The sequence below is a fragment of the Amaranthus tricolor genome, chromosome 8 (assembly GCF_026212465.1).
Source record: "Amaranthus tricolor cultivar Red isolate AtriRed21 chromosome 8, ASM2621246v1, whole genome shotgun sequence".
Taxonomy (NCBI): Eukaryota; Viridiplantae; Streptophyta; class Magnoliopsida; order Caryophyllales; family Amaranthaceae; genus Amaranthus; species Amaranthus tricolor.
In genome coordinates this window covers 5331417-5352921 of record NC_080054.1, presented here as the reverse complement: position 1 = coordinate 5352921, position 21505 = coordinate 5331417, and the positions used below count along the sequence as shown (strand labels likewise).

The 21505-nt window shown below is 34.8% G+C and overlaps 3 protein-coding genes across 3 annotated transcripts; all 3 read left to right on the top strand.

Moving 5' to 3' along the window:
* Window positions 1–113: 113 nt before the first annotated feature.
* LOC130820889 (protein FAR1-RELATED SEQUENCE 5-like) lies at window positions 114–1668 on the top strand. Its single transcript, XM_057686433.1, has 4 exons — window positions 114–253; window positions 921–1445; window positions 1542–1578; window positions 1660–1668. Exons 1-4 carry the CDS (start codon window positions 114–116, stop codon window positions 1666–1668), a joined length of 711 nt encoding a protein of 236 aa, XP_057542416.1.
* Window positions 1669–13990: 12322 nt separating this feature from the next.
* LOC130820886 (uncharacterized) lies at window positions 13991–14580 on the top strand. The gene is made up of 2 exons (XM_057686430.1): window positions 13991–14269; window positions 14323–14580. Exons 1-2 carry the CDS (start codon window positions 13991–13993, stop codon window positions 14578–14580), a joined length of 537 nt encoding a protein of 178 aa, XP_057542413.1.
* Window positions 14581–16238: 1658 nt separating this feature from the next.
* Window positions 16239–17030, top strand: LOC130820885 (uncharacterized mitochondrial protein AtMg00860-like). The gene is made up of 2 exons (XM_057686428.1): window positions 16239–16721; window positions 16770–17030. Exons 1-2 carry the CDS (start codon window positions 16239–16241, stop codon window positions 17028–17030), a joined length of 744 nt encoding a protein of 247 aa, XP_057542411.1.
* Window positions 17031–21505: the final 4475 nt, after the last annotated feature.

Sequence of the window (21505 nt, the reverse complement as noted above, 5' to 3'; positions counted from 1 at the left end):
GAGATATTTACACGGGGTTTTAATTTGATTATGCTTTAGATGAGGAGGACCACATTTCACGTTTATTTTGGGCCGATGCGATAAGTAGAAAGAATTATTGTTTATTTGGAGAAATGGTTACTTTTGATTGTACTTATAACACCAATAAGTATAGCATGGTTTTAGCCCCTTTTACTGGTGTAGATCATCATAAGTCTTGTATTACATTTGGTATAGGTTTATTAGCTAAGGAAGATAGTGAATCTTTTGAGTGGTTATTTAGAACTTTTTTACATTGTATGGGGGAGAGTATGCCAACATATTAGATAACTGATCAAGACCCTGCAATGAAAATTGCGATTAAAAATGTATTTCCACACACAATACACAAACTTTGCATGTGGCACATCATGAGTAAAGTGACCGATAAAGTTGGATCGAAATTGAACAAAAATGAAAATTTTTTTGAAAGAATTAAATGGGTGTGTGTGGAATATTGATCAAGAAGAAAATGAAATTGAGGAAAAATGGGAGGGAATTATGACCAAATACAATCTTCAAACAGATAAATGGTTTACTAGTATATTTAGTATACGAGATCAATGGATACCCGCATATTTTAGGGATATCCCATTGGGGGGGATTTTGAGAACTACATCCCGATCGGAAAGTGTTAATAGTTTCTTCAACCATTTTTCAAACCCTCACATGACACTTGTTGAATTTTATATGAGTTATGAAAGTGAAATGGATGCACAGAGGTACAAACAAGATAAGCTCAATGCTGAATCACTTCACACAAACCCACAATATAAAACACCATTGCCGATTGAAAAACATGCCGGTGAAGTCTATACTAGAAAAAAAAAATTTCTTTTTCAAAATGAAGTTTATAAGTCTTGTTTCAAAACTTATATTCAAAATATTTAAAATATTGAAAGTGTGGAAAGTATAACTGTTTTGGACTCAACGGTAAGTAAGATGTACAAGGTGAAATTTATACTGGGAAGTTCGATTGACGAGTTGAAGGTAGATTGTGATTGCAAGTTATTTAAACGAATAGGAATATTATATTCCCATGCGATTTGTGTTATGAGTGCAAGAAAAATAACACAAATACCAAAGCAATATGTTTTAGATCGTTGGACGAAGCTAGCATTAAAGAAGCCTATTTTTGATTTGCTTGGGAATCTGATTGAAGAGAGCAAAAAGTGTAACAACGTGGGGAAGTTGTTGGGGGAAGTTTGGTGTGAAATATTCAATTGTGTAGGTTTAGCTCAATGGAGTGAGAGTGATTTACACTCACTTTTACAAAACCTAAAAGATATTAGTAGAAAATTGGAGGAAAGTGATGATGTGAGGGTGGACATTACTAAAGAGCAACGAATCGAATTGTTAGTAGGCACAAGTTCATCTTCGACAATGGAAATACAAAACCCAATCCAATCAAAGAACAAAGGAAAAAGGCAAAGAATAATTGGGGAAAAGGAACAAACTATTGAGCAAAGCAAGAAGCCCAAAAGAAAGTGCAAAACTTGTGGTAAATTTGATTATCATGATAGTCGAAATTGCCCATCAACAAAAGATACCCCACTTAAGGTATAATTTGTTTATATTTCATTGTATCCTTATTTAATAATTTGATTATGTAAATGAAAGTGCAAAATTTTTGTTATGCAGAAAAATTGATGTTGAAGAACAGATAGATGAAGAGATTATATTAAGATGACTATGGATAGCTACTGTCTTTTGTTTTGTAATTTTGAAAAATCTTTTGTTACAAAAGTGAATGCTACTATGTTTTTAGAAAAAGATACTATGTTATTATTAAAAGTTACTATGACTATATATAGCTACTGTCTTTTGTTTTGTAATTTTGAAAAAACTTTTGTTGTAAAAGTGAATGCTACTATGTTCTTAGAAAAAGATACTATGTTGTGATTAAAAGTTACTATGACTATGTATAGCTACTGTCTTCACTTTTGTAAGTTTGAAAAATCTACTAAAATCGAGCATATATTCAAAATTGTTAAACAACAATAAAAAAAAACAACAAAAAAGGCAACAGAATGCAAATCTAAAGGGATATGAGAAATGAATTACTTGAGAAAAAGTTGCAAATGTGATGTTCTTAGAAAAAGATACTATGTTATGATTAATGGTTACTATGACTAGGTATAGTTACTGCCTTCTTTTTTTAATTTGGAAAATAGAAAAAGATTGTCAGTCATTAAAAAACTTCACATTAGATTATCTAGTAATTAGATTATCTAGTAACTACAGTAATTAGATTATCTACTATGTTCCATCAAATGTTTGTACAACTAAAAACTTCACAACTTCATCTTGTACTTCACATTATCGAATCTTTAATCTTCTGATAGAAACTTGTTTGGCAATGGAGCGTCTTTTAAACTTAAAATTGGACACCTCTTCTAAAACTTTAGATCTTTGTTTGTTCAAATCAGATAACACCAAAGATCCAGCAATCTTAGCTCTTGCAACATGTCTCAATGGAGCCTACATAAAAAAAAATACATTTAGTTTGAATCTTTTAATTAGAATGTCATTCAAAAAAATACATTTAAAGATAATATTAAGAAGAAAAATCGTAACTGCATTCAATATTGGACACTGGAAATCAACTGTTCCCTCAAAAAACAGCATGCTCATCATCATGAATACATCACTTTCAATGTTAGTCCTAGCAGTCGTTTTCCAATCAGTGGGAACTCGTTCCATTTTCCATAATGGAATAACATCAGTAGCTTGCATCTTATCATCAAAAATTGCTGACAGCAAATCTTTCTACAAAAGTTTCATTTAAATATTTATTAATAAATATTTCATAATCTTAGCAACATAGACAAAAGGTTTTTCAGGATAATAAAATGCTACACATACCATAGTGTCACCTAGCTTTCTAATTTCTTCTTCTGAAATAGCAGTATGGTTCACATTATCAATCCATTGAACTATTCTTAACTTCATATTCAAAAGATGTAAGAAGTATGACTGCCTTTCAGTATCGGAACAACAATCTGTATATTATATATCACTGAATCAATAAATATATCTAAAGAAAAGTGACTGCACAAGTACTAACTACCTATTAGTAGCTATAATAACTAAAATAGTAACTATATAAGACAATAAATCATTAAAAAAATATCTTACCACATCAAACTTAGACAAATCAACTTGGTTGAAATCCACCCATTTGACCCAAGAATCATATATTAAATCAATTTGTTGAGAACCACCATTATTATTAAAATACAACAAAGCAAGCTGTAAAAATAAACAATGAAATAACTAAAAATAGTTCAAAATAGAAGAAAAGTTATTTAGAATAAAAATGACAAAAAACGTACACTAGAACTAGCACTAAAAAAGAACTTTTTGGAAGATTCCTTGTTCTTTTCATTTTCATTGAGTAATAAACACCAACAATCCACAACAGAAACATGAGTACACTTTGAGGGATCCCCTAGAGTATAAAACTCTTCCCTTTGAATTCTCAAATAGTCCTCATAATTCACAAGCAATTCACTGTCAAATAAAAAGAATAAAATAAGTATAATAAAAAACAAAAATCATGAAAAAGAAAAACAAAAAAAAAGACTCACCTATTGTCGAAACATTTATCAAAAACAAAACAATAGTCGACTGATTCTTGAAGCAAAGAACCAAGACTTCTCATGTATTTTTTGTTTGATTTCATCAGATGTGAAACATACGTAAATTTATCATTCACACCTCTAAAAGGAATGGAACACTTTGCCCTGCCGTGTATCAATACATTCTCATAACCATGGCTTTCAAAAACAATGACATTATTTGCCACATCATTAACAACTTGATCCAATTCAACCTCATCCAGTACATCATCTTCAAATACCTCATCCAAAACAACATCCCCCAGTACATCAGCCACAATATCAGCACCCTCATTCACTTCTACATTACCCTCATCAGCAACAAAAACCTCATTCACCAACCTTGGAATAGAGGTAACCCATTTAACCGTGTCAACTATCTCATCAATTGTATTCAGCACGGTAGGATTCATAAAAAAACTTTGGGTTTCAGAAAAAGGTGTGGATGAGGTAGAAGGAACATCAGGAAAAGGGACAGGAGGAGAAGAAAATGAACGTTTTTGTTCTAAGAACAATTTAATTTTCTCCATGTAAAACTCAGAGACAACTTGAGTGTCCCTCCTCATGAGCATCAGCAACTCACATATTTCCTACAAAAATAAGTAAAGATAAAGTTAAATGTTGTTCAAAAGAAAGTAACTATGACATTATAAAAAAATACTATGTGATGATTATTTTCCAAAAGTGAATGCTACTATGTTCTTAGAAAAAGATACTATGTTATCATTAAAAGTTACTATGACTGTGTATAGCTACTGTGTTCTTGTTTTGAAATTTTGAAAAATATTTGTTGCAAAAGTGAATGCTACTATGTTCTTAGAAAAAGATACTATGTTGTGATTAAAAGTTACCGGACCGTTACAATTCCAACTTGTACGTTGCCCGTCCTGTTCGGGTCGTTCAAGTATAAATCCAAATCTTTTTGGAGGAATACACTTGGGAGAGCTAATCCCTAGGCAACCACCGACCTAAGACGTTGCCCGTCCTGTTCGGGTCGTCAAAGGCTAAAGTATGCATACTCCCATGGTGACCGTAATGATCCAAAACTGTCATGGGAACAATAATTGTAATAATCCAAACCAAAACGTTAATCCCTTTGGGTAACATAATCCAACCAAACGTCAACCCCTTTGGGACACAAACACATAAATTCTCAATTTCCAATTAATTTCTTTCAAATTATTTGAGATGTCTAATCCTTATGTGAATTACAATGCCTCGATTAGAAATGAAACAACACTACTTGCACAACCACATAATAGTATGGTCTAAGCGTGTACCTTTAAACGCTGCAACCAAACAATATTTAACCATGATAGAAAATTTTCCCTCTTATGAATCGAGGTCCTAAATATCACACACACACACGAAAAAATCACGTATTAGAATGTTTTTACACATTTAATCCACTCCATACTACTAAGACATCACTAGGATTTGATAATTTTAAATGTTTTCAAAAAATTCCTAATAGTTCCAATTTGTAAATTTTAACCAGAAACTTAAATGATCGATTTGGACAGTTTAATAAATTCAAATGAAAAATCTGACTTCGCCGTTGCGTTCGGAACGCGTCAATTATCTTGGGTACCAAATTTCATAATTTCTAACATCCAATTACTATTTTTAATTATTTTAAGCGTTTAACGAGTTTTTAACGCATCGGTACATAAAACAACGGAACACGACTAACATTTCTGGATTATTATTATTATTATTATTATTATTATTATTATTATTATTATTATTAGATATACATTATTCAAATGATTAACCTTTTAAATCCCATGACCAAAATACATCTAACAAGGTTACATTCACAAAATCCTTCAAGAAACTTAAAATTTCATAAATTATGATACTAAATTAAATACTTAATTCTCTTGACAAATTAAAATTTTCTAGAGAATCATAAATCCAAATCACCCTTTTAAATCAAAACGTATATGTATAAACACAATCCTTCAAACAAATCAAATTTTGCTAAAGGATTTATAATCTAACAATTGAAGGATTATTAGAGAAATTGAAATTTTGTTAGACAAAAGTAAACCATAAAAATTTATTTAAATATCATTATAACTTTAATTCTTAATTCTTCTAACAAATTTAAATTTCGCTAAAGAATATTGATTAAGAAGTTCTTTTCTTAATCCTTATAACAAATTAAATTTTATTAAAGGATTATTAGAGAAAATTTTCATATATAAAAGAAAAATATTCAATCCACCTATAAGTCATAGGATATCATCATACATAAAATATAATTCTTTTTTTAGAAATCTTTGTATATAAAATCTATAACTAACAATTCAATTAAACTTACCCTTTGATTAAAAGATTGGATTGCACAACAAGAATTTTTTTTTCCTTTTGAATGTGCCGAATTCAAGGAGCAAAAAGGGAGAAAAATTTCTGAATTTTTTTTTGTTTACTTGAAGTTTTGAAATGGTGAGGAAAATCAAAGGAGTTTAAGGATTAATAGGCACTTAAGATAATGGTCATAATTGTGCCATAATACACAATGATGAGAGGAGTTACAAGACTCCTCCCATGCCTCCACCAACCGGCCACCCCCTCAATTTCCCCTAATTATTTTTTTTAAATTAATTAACTAATTAAGTAATTATTATGATATTGTTAAAACAGAAAAAAAACGTCAGGCGATGACATCTTACGTGATAAAACTCGTTACTGTTAAAATTTAAATTACTTTATTCTTATAATTATATATGTAAAATAGTATAATTTAATAATCTTATTTATTTTTATCTTATTATATTTTCTTTTTAAACCCGATAAATTACGGGGTGTTACAGATTACCCCCCTTAAAAGAAGTTACGCCCTCATAACTTGCATGACAACGAAAAAACGCATGACACACACACTATCTTAACACGACACTTATAAAGAGGCAAGACTATAAGTCAAAGAGGTTACGCCCTCACAAAACACTCACGCGAAATTCCTATCGCCTTCTACCCCCCTTAGGAATTTACGTCCCCGTAACGCTACTAACCTGAAAGAGATGATAACCTGAAAGAGATGATGGTACTTTGCTCGCATAGAGTCCTCCGTTTCCCATGTAGCCGCTTCATGTTCGTGATTTGACCACAAGACTTTTACCATAGATATATCCTTCCGTCGTGTACTACGAACTTTCTTGTCCAAGATTCTAACCTGTTACTAAGAGTAAGACAAGGATGTATCCAAATCTAAAGGTTCGGGATCTAAGACATGAGAGGCTGCAGCATGATATCGCTTAAGCTGCGACACATGAAATACGTCGTGTACCTTTTCCAAGGAATTTGGAAGGGTTAACCGATATGCCACCATACCCACCCGTTCCAAAATTTCATAGTGTCCTGTGAATCGAGGGCTCAACTTTCCACGAGCACCAAAACGCACTACTCCGCGCATGGGTGACATGCGAAGTAATACCCGTTCGCCCACGATGAACTATTCTGGTCGTCGCTTTAAATCAGCGTAAGACTTCTGACGATCCTGTGCCGCTTTCAAACGATCCCTTACCAATCTCACTTTCTCAGTCATCTGGAACAACAATTCAGGCCCCAAGGTTACTGCTTCGGTGAAATCATCCCCATAAACCAGACTACGACAACGACGCCCATACAATGCCTCGAATGGAGCCATCTGTATAGATGCCTGATAACTGTTGTTGTAAGAAAATTCGACAGGTCCAAATGTTCATCGCACGACCCATGCCATTCCATGCCAATAGCGCGCAACATATCTTTTAGTATCTGATTTATCCGTTCCGTCTGCCCATCTGTTTGTGGATGGAAAGACGTACTATAAAGCAACGTAGTGCCCATTGCCTGTTGCAAGGTTTGCCAAAATTGTGACAAATACCATGTATCTCATTCGGACACAATAGTATGGGGCACAACGTCAAATCGCATGACATACTTAATGTAAGCTCGAGCTAATTGTTCCATCTCCCAACGACAGTTCATAGGGATGAAACGTGCTGATTTAGTCAAACGATCCACTATGACCCATAACGCATCATTTCCCGCCTTCTTTCGGGGCAAACCCACAACAAAATCCATAGAGATATTATCTTCAAACGTTGCAGTAAACCACCTGGTCTTATGCTCACTTTTAACCTTTTGACATGTCAAACAGCTGATGTGCATGTTTTATATACTATTTCTTACCATTCCCCCATTGCATTTTCATAGCATTTCTCGCGTATTATGCTTCATTTTTCCATTGGTTTTTATACTTGGTTGGAGTGTTTGTTTCCCATCTGTTTTGTAGGAATAAAGCTCTAATTAGGCCAGGAATCGACCCTCGGAGCGAGATTTGCAAGTTGAAAGGTCGTAAGCTACTCGAAGTATCAATTTTGTGCTGACAAAGACACGCACCCGGGCGGGTTTCCACATACCCGGCCGGGTCAGCAACCAATACTTAGAAGATTTTTGAAGAGGTTTTTTTTGGCAGAAATGCTATCACACGGACCCGGGCGGGTATCCACAGACCCGGCCGGGTGAACCTCTCAAACCCGGGCTGGTTTCCTCATACCCGGCCGGGTCTGTTCCAAAACTTAGAAAATCTTTGGTCTTTGAGATTTGGCTTTGCCTCGTACCCGGGCGGGTTTCTTCATACCCGGTCGGGTCCAGCGGTTATTTTTTTTGTAACTTCCGGTAACCTCCGATCTTTTTGGAAGGAGATATATATAGCATTTGAAGGGAATTTTAGGGCACGCTTTTTTTTTTCTCTGGTTTTTTTTTTCTTTTCCTTAGGATTTGATATCAATGGGGATTTCTATTATTTCTTGCTTTGGAAGATTGTAATTCAACAATCGGAATTTGTAATTTTAATTATATTAAAGGTATTTTCTTTCAATCCTAATTTCTTGTTCTCGTTTATCATCGTTATCCTTGCATGATTATCTCTCCATTAAGTTTGAATTTAATGTCCCCCATGAATTTCATTCTTGAATCTCTTGTTAGTTTTAATATGCGTAGTGAGTAGTTTTATTGCTAGGGCTTGGTGAAACTATGCAAAAGATCATGATTTTTGTTTGATTTTAGGATTTAAACTTGGTTTGTCTAGGTGATTCAATTGATAGGTTTTGTATTGATTGCATGTTTGGCCAATTTGCAAGTTTTATTCACTCAATTCTATAAGCGAAAGTTGCGAGTTTGAGTGAAAGATTTCCTTCTTTGAACAGTTAAGCTTTAATCGCGATAGCTTCTTTTATTGTTTGATTGTCGAATTTGTTTGCGAGAGCAACACATTCCTTCGCCTATATTCATTCCTATCCCAATTATTGTTCATGAATCATGATCGATGCATAGTGAATCCTTCTTAGCCCTAGGTTTTTAATTATTGAATTTCATTCATCTCTTGTTTTTGCATTATATTAGATAAACAAAAATTTCCAACATTTGATTGTTAGCGTTAGTGAACTTGGTTCAACTTGTGATTTTACTTGTCCTTCCACAGTGGTTCGACCCTACTTACCCAACTATACTAGTTAGGTGAATTAGGAATTATTTTTGGTAGCAAAACGACCTATCAACAGCGCGAGACATAATCTGCAATATCCTTCTTCATCCCAAACCACCAAAACATTAGCTTAAGGTCTTGATACATTTTGTCACCGCCCGGATGGACTGAAAATTTCATACAATGGGCCTCATCAAAGATACATTCCTTCAAAGATTCTTCCCCTGTCGGCAAACACCAGCGACCATTGAACCTCAAGCTCCCATCTTCATGAACAAAGAATCCCTCTGCTTTTCCTTTCCAAGCTTGCTCCTTCAACTTCAACAGTTTCGGGTCTTTATCCTGAGAATTCAAAATTTCATTAAAGAACGAAAGTCGAATAGACAAAGCATTCAGACATCCCTTTAATTCACCCTTACGCACCACTTCCAAGTTCAACCTCGCAAAATCCCGATGCAACTCTTCTACTCCGTCCAAGGCGGACAACGAGTGATTGGACTTCCTAATCAACACATCGGCTACTAAATTTGCTCGTCCCTCATGATATATGCATTCCAAATCATAATCTGTCATCAACTCTAGCCACCGACGTTGTCGCATGTTTAAATGGGGCTGAGTGTACAGATACTTTAGACTCTGATGATAAGTGTAGATCCTACGTTTGACGCCATACAAGTAATGCCACCATATTTCGAGAGCAAACACTATAGCAGCTAACTCCAGATCATGGGTAGGATAATTAAATTCATGTACTTTCAATTGTGGTGATGCATAAGCAATCACCTTACGGACCTGCATCAGTACACAGCCCAATCCTTTCTTCGATATTATTACATGTATATATATGTGTGTGTGTGTGTTTGTGTATATATATATGTGTGTATATATATATATATATATATATATATATATATATATATATATATATATATATATATATATATATATATATATATATATATATATATATATATATATATATATATATATATATATATATATGTATATGTATATATATATGTATCTACATATATATATATATGTATATATATATATATATATATATATATATATATATATATATATATATATGTATATATATATATATATATGTATATATATATATATATATATATATATATATATATATGTATATATATATATATATATATATATATATATATATATATATATATATATATATATATATATATATATATGTATATATATATATATATATGTATATATATATGTATATATGTATATATATATGTATATATATATATATATATGTATATATATATGTATATATGTATATATATATATATATATATATATATATATATATATATATATATGTATATATATATATATATGTATATATATATATATATATATATATATATATATATATATATATATATATATATATATATATATATATATATATATATGTATATATATATATATATATGTATATATATATATATATATATATATATATATATATATATATATATATATATATATATATATATATATATATATATATATATATATATATGTATATATATATATATATATATATGTATATATATATATATATATGTATATATATATATATATATATATATATATATATATGTATATATATATATATATATATATATATATATATATATGTATATATATATATATATATGTAACACCCCGTAATTTATCGGAATTAAAAATAAATAAAATATTATAAAATAAACTATAATAAAATAAAATAAATAAGTAATATTGAATTATACTATTATAAATAGTTAATTATAAGAAATAAAGTAAGTTAAAATTTTAACGGTAATGCATTTTATCGCGTACGCTGTTGTCATGTAGCGTTTCTTTTCTGTTTTCAAAAAAAAAAAATAAAACAATCACTTAATTAATAAATTGATTAACAAAAAAAAATTAAGGAGGGAATGGGAAGGGGGCTGCCAGTTGAGTGTGGGTGTGTGTGTGTGTGTGTGTGTGTCTTGATTTTCTTTTTTTTAGAAAAAAGGGTGATTTGGTTTTATAATTCTCTACAAAATGTAATTTGTTAAGAGAATTAGGTATTTAATAATGTATGAAATTTCAAGTCTCTTGAAGGATTTTGTGAATGTGACCTTGCAAGAGTTATTTTGGTCATGAGAATTAAAAAGGGTTGATAATGTATATATAAACTAATAATAATAATGAATAAAAAAAATGATAATATAAAAATGTAGGCGGCAGCAGCTGTTCCGCCTCGTCAGAGGTACCGACTTGGAAACGTTAGTCGTTTTCCGTTGTTTTAAGCACCGTTGCGGTAAAAAACTCGCTAAACGCTTAAAATAATTAAAAATAGTAAATGGATGTTAGAAATTATGAAATTTGGTACCCAAGGTAATTGACACGTTCCGAACATAATGGCGAAGTCGGATTTTTCATTTGAATTTTCTAATCTGTCGGAAATGGCCCTTAAAGTTTCTGGTCAGAATTTGTAATTTGGAACTATTGGGATTTGGATGTAAACAATTAAAGTTATCAAGCCTTAGTGATATTTTAGAGTATGAAGTGGATTAAATGTGTTAACACGTCCTAATATGTGGTCGTTTTGTGTGTGTTATTTTGGACCTCGATTTCTAAGAGGGCCAAATTTCGGTTGGCTTGAGCAGTGTTATTTGCAGCGCGTAAAGGTACACGTTTAGACCATACTGTTTATGTGGTTGTGCAAGTAGTGTTGTTTCATTTCTAATCGAGGCATTGCAAATCACATAAGGATTACACATCTCAAATAATATGAAATAATTAATTGAAAATTGAGAATTTATGTGTTTGTCACCCAAAGGGGTTGACGTTTGGTTATATTACCCAAAAGGGTTAACGTATTGGTTTGGACTATTATAATTATTGTTCCAATGGCAGTTTTGGATCATTACGGTCTTCATGGGGGTATGCATACTTTAGCCTTTGGCGACCCGAACAGGACGGTCAACGTCTTAGGTCGGTGGTTGCCTTGGGATTAGCTCTCCCAAGTGTATTCCACCAAATGGATTGGTTTTATACTTGAACGACCCGAACAAAACGGGCAACGTTACAAGTTTGATATTATTTAATAATGAATGGATTATACTTGAACGACCCGAACAGGACGGGCAACGTTACAAGTTGCGATTAATTAATAATAAATGTATAGAGCCTATGCATGCTAGGATGAACTTTCTGCTTGTATTCAACCGGATTGATATTTGTATGAAGTCTCTGACGTGTATTAGTTGTTTCTTTGGAACCTACTGGTGTTGTCTTACGACGACTGGTAGGATGATTGCAGGTGGGGTCTGGTGTGAGATCTCGACGTAGAAACCGTAATAATCAAGACTATGTTTTACCTTTTGTATTAGATTATGAGTAAAAAAAAACTCTGTATTAATGTAACAAAAGAGATAGTTTTCTTTTCGCTTCTACTCTTTCGATTAGTTTGTTTAGAGGCCTCTAGGCTCTCGAGTTGTACGTTAGAGCTTCCACTGACTTATTACCTTTCACAATGGTTTTGTTTTCTGTTTATCTATATTTCTTTATCGACGGAACGTTGACGGTCCTAGAGAAAAGTCTTCTCTAGAGTCTGAAAAGTGAACCGAAATTTGTATTTTCATATGGATTTCCGGGTCATTTAAACCGGACCGTTACAATTGGTATCAGAGCCAACGTTCCTCAGATGATATAGGAATAAACAACCTTAGTAGAGAGTTGGGGAGTAGTCCGTAGGATGTAAATTGGTTGATATGTGTTTGTGTTGTATGTTGTTAGGTGATAAGTAATGTTTTGTTTTGTATTTTCATGTAGAATCAGGATATATGGATAAGGGAAAAACACCCATGGACTCACACACCCCTAAGGAGATTAGCGAGGTATCGATGTTTGACCCAGAGACTGCCTGGAGAGAAGTTTCCAATGCTGATATATGGAGAATAAGGGATGGTGAAAGTATCCAAGATTATAGGGAGAGGATGCGTATGGTTAAGGCAAAAGCTGATAGGCTATGTTATGATTTAGATTTAGACTTAAATGAATTACATCGTTTGGCCAAATCTAGGAAAAATGTAGAACCCGGGAAGGAGGGTGAGCCCCACATATTGGACGACGCTGATGTGGTCATGGAACCGTTGAAGGAGCGGGACTTACCCGACCCTCCACTAGTGGAAACCGTGGATCAGTCGGAGAGCGAGGTCGAAATGTGGGAGCCTGAGCGAGAACCACCTACTTATATAGAGATTTCTAGCGAGGATGAGGGTGGCAATTGGGGGTCGCACTATGACCTGTATGACTATGGGACTAGGCTTGATAGGGTTTGCTCAGATGAAGAGGATCCCGAAGAAGACGTGGAGGAAGTACCAATAAACCACCCTGGAAATAGTGACAGTGAATCAGAAGAAGCTCTCTCAAACTCCAGCTCTGATTCTAGGGAAGATGCAGATGATGAGGATTTTGACTTAGCAATCTATGATGACAGTGCTGACACTTGGGACGCTTGGCGTTAAAAATGTTTTTCCATTAGTTATATCTTTTCAATTAGTATCTTTTTGAAAAATGTAAAATCCTGCGGGAATCAGTTGAAACGCATCAGGTTATATCAATAAAATATCATAGTATGTTTATGGTTTCTTCCAATGAGCTGTGATGTGTATTATATATTGAGTCGCTTTTACAATGTTCTTTTTAAGCCTAATGTTATATACATGTAGAAATAAATAAACCTAGGCACTAGTGAATAAGTAGTTGTATGATAAGTCAAATTCTGTTCTTTCTCCAGAACTTTCGAATCCCTAGGTCCTTCTTGTAATTAGTACCTTCTTTTTGCTTTCAGAAGATGCCTCCTTTGTCAAGAAAGAGACTGTCTAGAAATGATGTTAACCGTACGCTAAGAAATCTGGTGAAAGCGTTATCTAGTGTAAGCGCACCACGAGAGAGGTCTACGTCGGAATTAGCATCTGAAATGAGCAAACGGATTAGTCAGAGCAAACCCTCAACTTTCGATGGTAAAGGAGAACCATCGGAGCTTGAACTCTGGTTAAGAGAATTTGACAAACTTTTTGATGTAGTAGAATGTCCAAAAGAATTGAAGGTCAATCAGGCTGCATTTTATTTGGTTGCAGAAGCCGACTACTGGTGGGCAAACAGTAGGTCGGGCTTTTGGAGCAGGCTGAGGGGTATTTTGGTTGGGAATTGTTTAAGAGGGCCATGCGGGAGAAATTCTATCCGTTGCACGTAAGGAAAGATAAGTCGAACGAGTTTGCGCGGTTAGAGATGGGTGGTATGATTGTTGATGAGTATTACCACAAATTTATGGAATATCTCAAGTACTGTCCTGATGATGTTCCCACTAAAGAGAAGAAAATGCAGCGATTTGAGCTGGGATTGTCGTATGACATTCAAAAACATATTGCAAGTGATCGTTAAGCAACCTAGAGTAGATGTACAAGAAAGCGTCTCAAATAGGGAATATTTTGAGGAAGGAGAAGGAAAAAGAAAGGGTTAATGTCCCTGAGAAGAGGAAAGAGGTTTCGGGTCAGACCTCGGAGAACTTGTCGGGCTTTTATCATAAGAAAGCAAGAAATTTCGAAAATTTTCAGGGAGGCGGGTCTGGTACAAATTCTGAGTTTAGAGGAGACGCGAAGCCTGCTAAGCCATTACTGGACCGAGATGGCAATGAAAGGAAGTATTTCTGTAGAAGATGCAAGAGAAACCACACGGGAAAAGATGGTGATGGGAATTTGATCGAATGTAACTTTTGCCACAAAAGAGGACATAGGGAGTTTGAATGCTACATAAAGAAAGGGGGTAGAAATCAACAGCCGGGTGGACCACACCGACAACAGAATTTAAACAACGCCAGCAGTCAAATTAGCCAACAGTACGGGAATGGAAATCGTGGTAATGCTGGTCAGAGGTTTCAGCGACCTTTTAATGGAGGACAAGGCCGGGTAGATGGAAACCGGGCTGAAGGGTCAGAAATGCAATGTGGGGGCAATCACGTGGGATGAATTAATGCACAAACGGCTAGTGGAAGGGTATCTGCGGTCAGTACAATAGAAGTTGACCAGGCGACGGATGTGGTTACAGGTACGTTCGCCATTCATTCTATAGCTGTGAATGTATTATTTGATTCGGGAGCTACATGTTCATTTCTTGCAAAGAGTAAAGTAGAAGAATTAAATTTAGGAACTTTTGAACAAGTTTCTTATACGGTGGCTGTTCCGTCGGGAAAATTGTACAGTTGTGATAGACTGTATAAGGATGTACCCTTGAAGATAGGGAAAGTTGTCTTTCCTAGTAACTTGTATGTATTAGATATGGAAGGGTTAGAGGTAATTTTGGGGATGGATTGGTTAGGAAGATATAAAGCCACTATTGAATGTAGAGAGCAGAGAGTATTGTTGGAAGGACCACGACAGGAAAACGTTAGATATAGAAAGTTTCCCAAGGGGCCCAGGACGAATTTGGTGTTGACATTAGAAATTCAAAGACTCGTGAGGCAAGGACACCCTTTGTACTTATGTCATATCAGCCAGGGGGGAAAGAAGGAGGAGGATCCCAAGGATATTGCTATAGTGAATGAATTTTTGGATGTTTTTCCTGACGAGATTCCCGGAATGCCACCTCAACGGGAAATTGACTTCACGATTGACTTGGTACCGGGGACTGGACCGATTTCTAAGGCCCCTTATCGTATGGCTCCGAATGAGATGAAAGAATTAAAGTCCCACCTGGAAGAATTGTTGGATAAGGGTTATGTTCAACCTAGTGTTTCGCCTTGAGGCGCTCCAGTTTTGTTTGTAAGGAAGAAAGATGGTAGTTTGAGATTATGCATCGACTACCGGGAGTTAAACAAGGTAACCGTTAAGAATAATTACCCGTTACCCCGGATAGATGACTTATTTGATCAATTGAGAGGAGCCGGGATCTTTTCAAAAATTGACTTAAGATCGGGTTATCATCAGCTAAGAATAGCCGAAGGAGATATACATAAAACAGCTTTTAGAACACGTTATGGACATTATGAGTTCACCGTGATGCCTTTTGGGTTGACAAATGCTCCAGCTGCATTCATGTGTTTAATGAACCAAGTGTTTAGTGCGTACTTGGATAAGTTCGTGGTTGTCTTTATTGATGACATATTAGTATATTTGAGGGACCGGGATGATCATGAGAAACATTTACGTTCAGTCCTGCAAACTCTGCGAGAAAATAAGTTGTACGCTAAATTGTCAAAATGTGACTTTTGGTTGGAAAAGGTCTCATTTTTGGGTCATTTTGTTTCTAAAGAGGGTATTTCGGTGGATCCGGCGAAAGTAGTGGCAGTTCGAAGTTGGCCGTCGCCAAAGAATGTCACCGAAGTACGAAGTTTCTTAGGCTTGGCTGGGTATTACCGTCGTTTTGTCAAAGATTTCTCACGAATTGCTCGGCCTATGACTTCGTTGATGAAGAAAGAGAAGAAGTTCGAGTGGACTGATGAGTGTGAACAGCCCTTCATAACTTTGAAGGAAAGATTAACCACAGCCCCTGTTCTTACTTTACCTGACCCAAAGTTGGATTATACTGTTTACAGTGACGCATTGAAGAAAGGATTGGGTTGTGTACTGATGCAGGACCGTAAGGTGACTGTGTACGCATCACGACAATTGAAAGTACATGAAGTTCATTATCCTACCCATGATCTGGAGTTAGCTGCTATAGTGTTTGCTCTCAAAATATGGCGCCATTACTTGTATGGTGTCAAATGTAAGATCTACACTGATCATCAGAGTTTGAAGTATCTCTACACTCAGCCTGATTTGAACATGCGACAACGTCGGTGGCTAGAGTTGATGACAGATTATGATTTAGAGTTCATATATTATGAGGGATGAGCGAACTTGGTAGCCGATGCGTTGAGTAGGAAGTCTAATCTCTCATTGTCCGCCTTAGACGGAGTTGAAGATTACATCGGGATTTTGCCAGATTAAATTTGGAAATGATACGTAAAGGTGAGTTACAGGAGTGTCTGAACGCATTGGCTATTCGACCTTCGTTCTTTGAAGAAATTTTAAACTCACAGGATAAAGATCCGAAACTTTTGAAGTTAAAGGAACAGGCACGGGAGGGAAAAGTAGAAGGATTCTTTGTTCAGGAAGATGGAAGTTTGAGGTTCAAGGGTCGCTGGTGTTTACCAACAAGGGAGGAATCTTTAAAGGAACGTATCTTGGATGAGGCTCATTGTACGAAATTTTCAGTCCATCCGGGCGGTGATAAAATGTATCAAGATCTTAAGTTAATGTTTTGGTGGTCTGGGATGAAGAAGGATATTGCGGATTATGTCTCGCGCTGTTTGACTTGTCAAAAGGTTAAAAGTGAGCATAAAAGACCAGGAGGTTTACTATAACCTTTGGACATACCAGTATGGAAATGGGATGATATCTCTATGGATTTTATTGTGGGTTTACCCCGGACGAAGGCGGGAAATGATGCGTTATGGGTTATAGTGGATCGTTTGACTAAATCAGCACGTTTCATCCCTATGAACTGTCGTTGGGAGATGGAACAATTAGCTCGAGCTTACATTAAGTATGTCGTGCGATTTCATGGTGTGCCCCGTACTATTATGTCCGATAGAGATACACGGTATTTGTCACATTTCTGGCAAACCTTGCAACAGGCAATAGGTACTACGTTGCTTTATAGTACGTCTTTTCCTCCGCAGACAGATGGGCAAACAGAGCGGACAAATCAGATATTAGAGGATATGTTGCGTGCTATTGCCATGGAATGGCAAGGGTCGTGGGACGAACACTTAGATTTGGTTGAATTTTCTTACAACAACAGTTATCAAGCATCTATTCAGATGGCTCCATTCGAGGCTTTGTATAGACGACGTTGTCGTAGTCCAGTTTTATTGGGATGATTTCACCGAAGTGGTGACCTTGGGACCTGAGTTGTTATTTCAGACGACTAAAAAGGTGAAGTTGATAAGGGATCGTTTGAAAGCGGCACAGGATCGTCAAAAGTCTTACGCTGACTTGAAACGCCGACCAGAAGAATTCATCGTGGGAGAACAGGTATTGCTTCGCGTGTCACCCATGCGCGGAGTAGTACGTTTTGGTGCTCGTGGAAAGTTGAGCCCTCGATTCATAGGGCCATATGAAATCTTGGAACATGTGGGTAACATGGCTTATCAGTTAGCCCTTCCAAAATCCTTGGAGAAGGTACATGACGTGTTTCATGTGTCGCAGCTTAAGCAATATCATGCCGCAGCCTCTTATGTCTTTGATGCCGAACCTTTGGATTTGGATACATCCTTGTCTTACTCTGAGAAACCGGTTAGAATCTTGGACACGAAGGTCCGTAGTACACGACGGAAGGATATATCTATGGTAAAAGTCCTGTGGTCAAATCACGAGTGTGAAGCCGCTACATGGGAAACGGAAGATGTTATGCAAGAAAAGTACCCTCACCTTTTTCAGGTTAGTAGCGTTACGGGGACGTAACTTCTTAAGGGGGGTAGAGGGCGATAGGAATTTCGTTCGAGTAATGTTAAATCTTTTGGTTGGTAGTTTTGTTTTGCAAGTGCTGTGTTATGATAACATGTGTGTTCTACGTTTTCCGTTGTCATGCAAGTTACGAGGACGTAACTTCTTTTAAGAGGGGTAGTTTGTAACACCCCGTAATTTATCGGGATTAAAAATAAATATAATATTATAAAATAAAAGTATAATAAAATACAAATAAATAAGTAATATTGAATTATACTATTATAAATAGTTAATTATAAGAAATAAAGTAAGTTAAAATTTTAACGGTAACGCGTTTTATCGCGTACGCTGTTGTCATGTAGCGTTTCTTTTCTGTTTTCAAAAAAAAAAAATAAAACAATCACTTAATTAATAAATTAATTAACAAAAAAATTAAGGAGGGAATGGGAAGGGGGCAGCCGGTTGAGTATAGGTGAATGGGAGGAGTTTTGTAACTCCTCTCATAATTGGGTTCTATGGCACAATAAGTGATTGTTAATTCCTATTAATCCTTTAAACCTCAATTGAAGTCTTCACATTCTTAATCCCCAAAAGTGATCACAAAAATCAGAAAAAAAAAATTATTCCTTCCCTTACTCCTAGTTTCGGCTGTCACAAAGGAAAAAAAAATTTTGGTTTGTTCAATTCAATCTTTTGATCAAAAGGGTAAGTTTAATTGAAATTGCTAGTTATAGATTTTATATACAAGGCTTTCTAAGATGAATTATATTTTAATGTAAGATGATATCCTATGAGTTTGAGGAGGATTGAGTATATTTTTTTGTTATATAATTTTCTCTAATAATCCTTTAATAAACTTTAATTTTGTTAAAACGATTAAGTTATGTTCTTGATTTATATTCTTTAACAAAGTTTAAATTTGTTATAAGAATTAAGTTTTGTTGATATTCAAATAAATTTCTTTTATGGTTTAAATTTCTCTAACTAAATTTCAATTTGTTAGTAGAAATTAAGTTGGTATGGATTAAGTTATGTAGTCATCCAAGGGTTTAATAATCCTTTAGCAAAATTTGATTTATTAGAAGGATTGTGTTATATTTATATATATGTATATATATATATATATATATATATATATATATATATATATATATATATATATATATATATATATATATATGTGTGTGTGTGTGTGTGTGTGTGTGTGTGTGTGTGTGTGTGTGTGTGTGTGTGTGTGTGTGTGTGTGTCTTGATTTTCTTTTTTTTAGAAAAAAGGGGGATTTGGTTTTATAATTCTCTACAAAATGTAATTTGTTAAGAGAATTAGGTATTTAATAATTTATGAAATTTCAAGTCTCTTGAAGAATTTTGTGAATGTGACCTTGCAAGAGTTATTTTGGTCATGAGATTTAGAAAGGGTTGATAATGTATATATAAACTAATAATAATATTGAATAAAAATAATAATAATATAAATATGTAGGCGGCAGCAGCTGTTCCGCCTCGTTAGAGGTACCGTCTCGGAAACGTTAGTCGTTTTCCGTTGTTTTAAGCACCGTTGCGTTAAAAACTCGCTAAACGCTTAAAATAATGAAAAATAGTAAATGGATGTTAGAAATTATGAAATTTGGTACCCAAGGTAACTGACGTGTTTCGAACGCAATGACGAAGTCGGATTTTTCATTTGAATTTTCTAATCTGTCTGAAAGGGCCCTTAAAGTTTCTGGTCAGAATTTGTAATTTGGAACTATTGGGATTTTGATGTAAACAGTTAAAAATTATCAAGTCTTAGTGATATTTTAGAGTATGAAATGGATTAGATGTGTAAACACGTCCTAATATGTGGTCGTTTTGTGTGTGTTATATAGGACCTCGATTTATAAGAGGGCGAAATTTCGGTTGTGCTTGAGCAGTGTTATTTGCAGCGCGTAAAGGTACACGCTTAGACCATACTGTTTATGTGGTTGTGCAAGTAATGTTGTTTCATTTCTAATCGAGGCATTGCAAATCACGTAAGGATAAGACATCTCAAATAATATGAAATAATTAATTGAAAATTGAGAATTTATGAGTTTGTCACCAAAAGGGGTTGACGTTTGGTTATATTACCCAAAAGGGTTAACGTATTGGTTTGGACTATTATACTTATCATTCCCATGGCAGTTTTGGATCGATACCGTCACCATGGGGGTATGCATACTTTAGCCTTTGGCGACCCGAACAGGACGGCCAACGTCTTAGGTCGGTGGTTGCCTTGGGATTAACTCTCCCAAGTGTATTCCACCAAATGGATTGGTTTTATACTTGAACGACCCGAACAGGACGAGCAACGTCACAAGTTTGATATTATCTAATAATGAATGGTTTATACTTGAACGACCCGAACAGGACGGGCAACGTTACAAGTTGGGATTAATTAATAATAAATGTATAGAGCCTATAAATGCTAGGATGAACTTTCTGCTTGTATTCAACCGGATTGATATTTGTATGAAGTCTCTGACGTGTATTAGTTGTTTCTTTGGAACCTACTGGTGTTGTCTTACGACGACTGGTAGGTTGATTGCAGGTGGGGTCTGGTTTGAGATCACGACGTAGAAACCGTAATAATCAAGACTATGTTTTACCTTTCGTATTAGATTATGAGTCAAAAAAAAACTCTGAATTAATGTAACAAAAGAGATAGTTTTCTTTTCGCTTCTGCTTTTTCGATTAGTTTGTTTAGAGGCCTCTAGGCTCTCGAGTTGTACGTTAGAGCTTCCGCTGACTTATTACCTTTCACAATGGTTTTGTTTTCTGTTTATCTATATTTCTTTATCGACGGAACGTTGATGGTCCTAGAGAAAAGTCTTCCCTGGAGTCCGAAAAGTGAACCG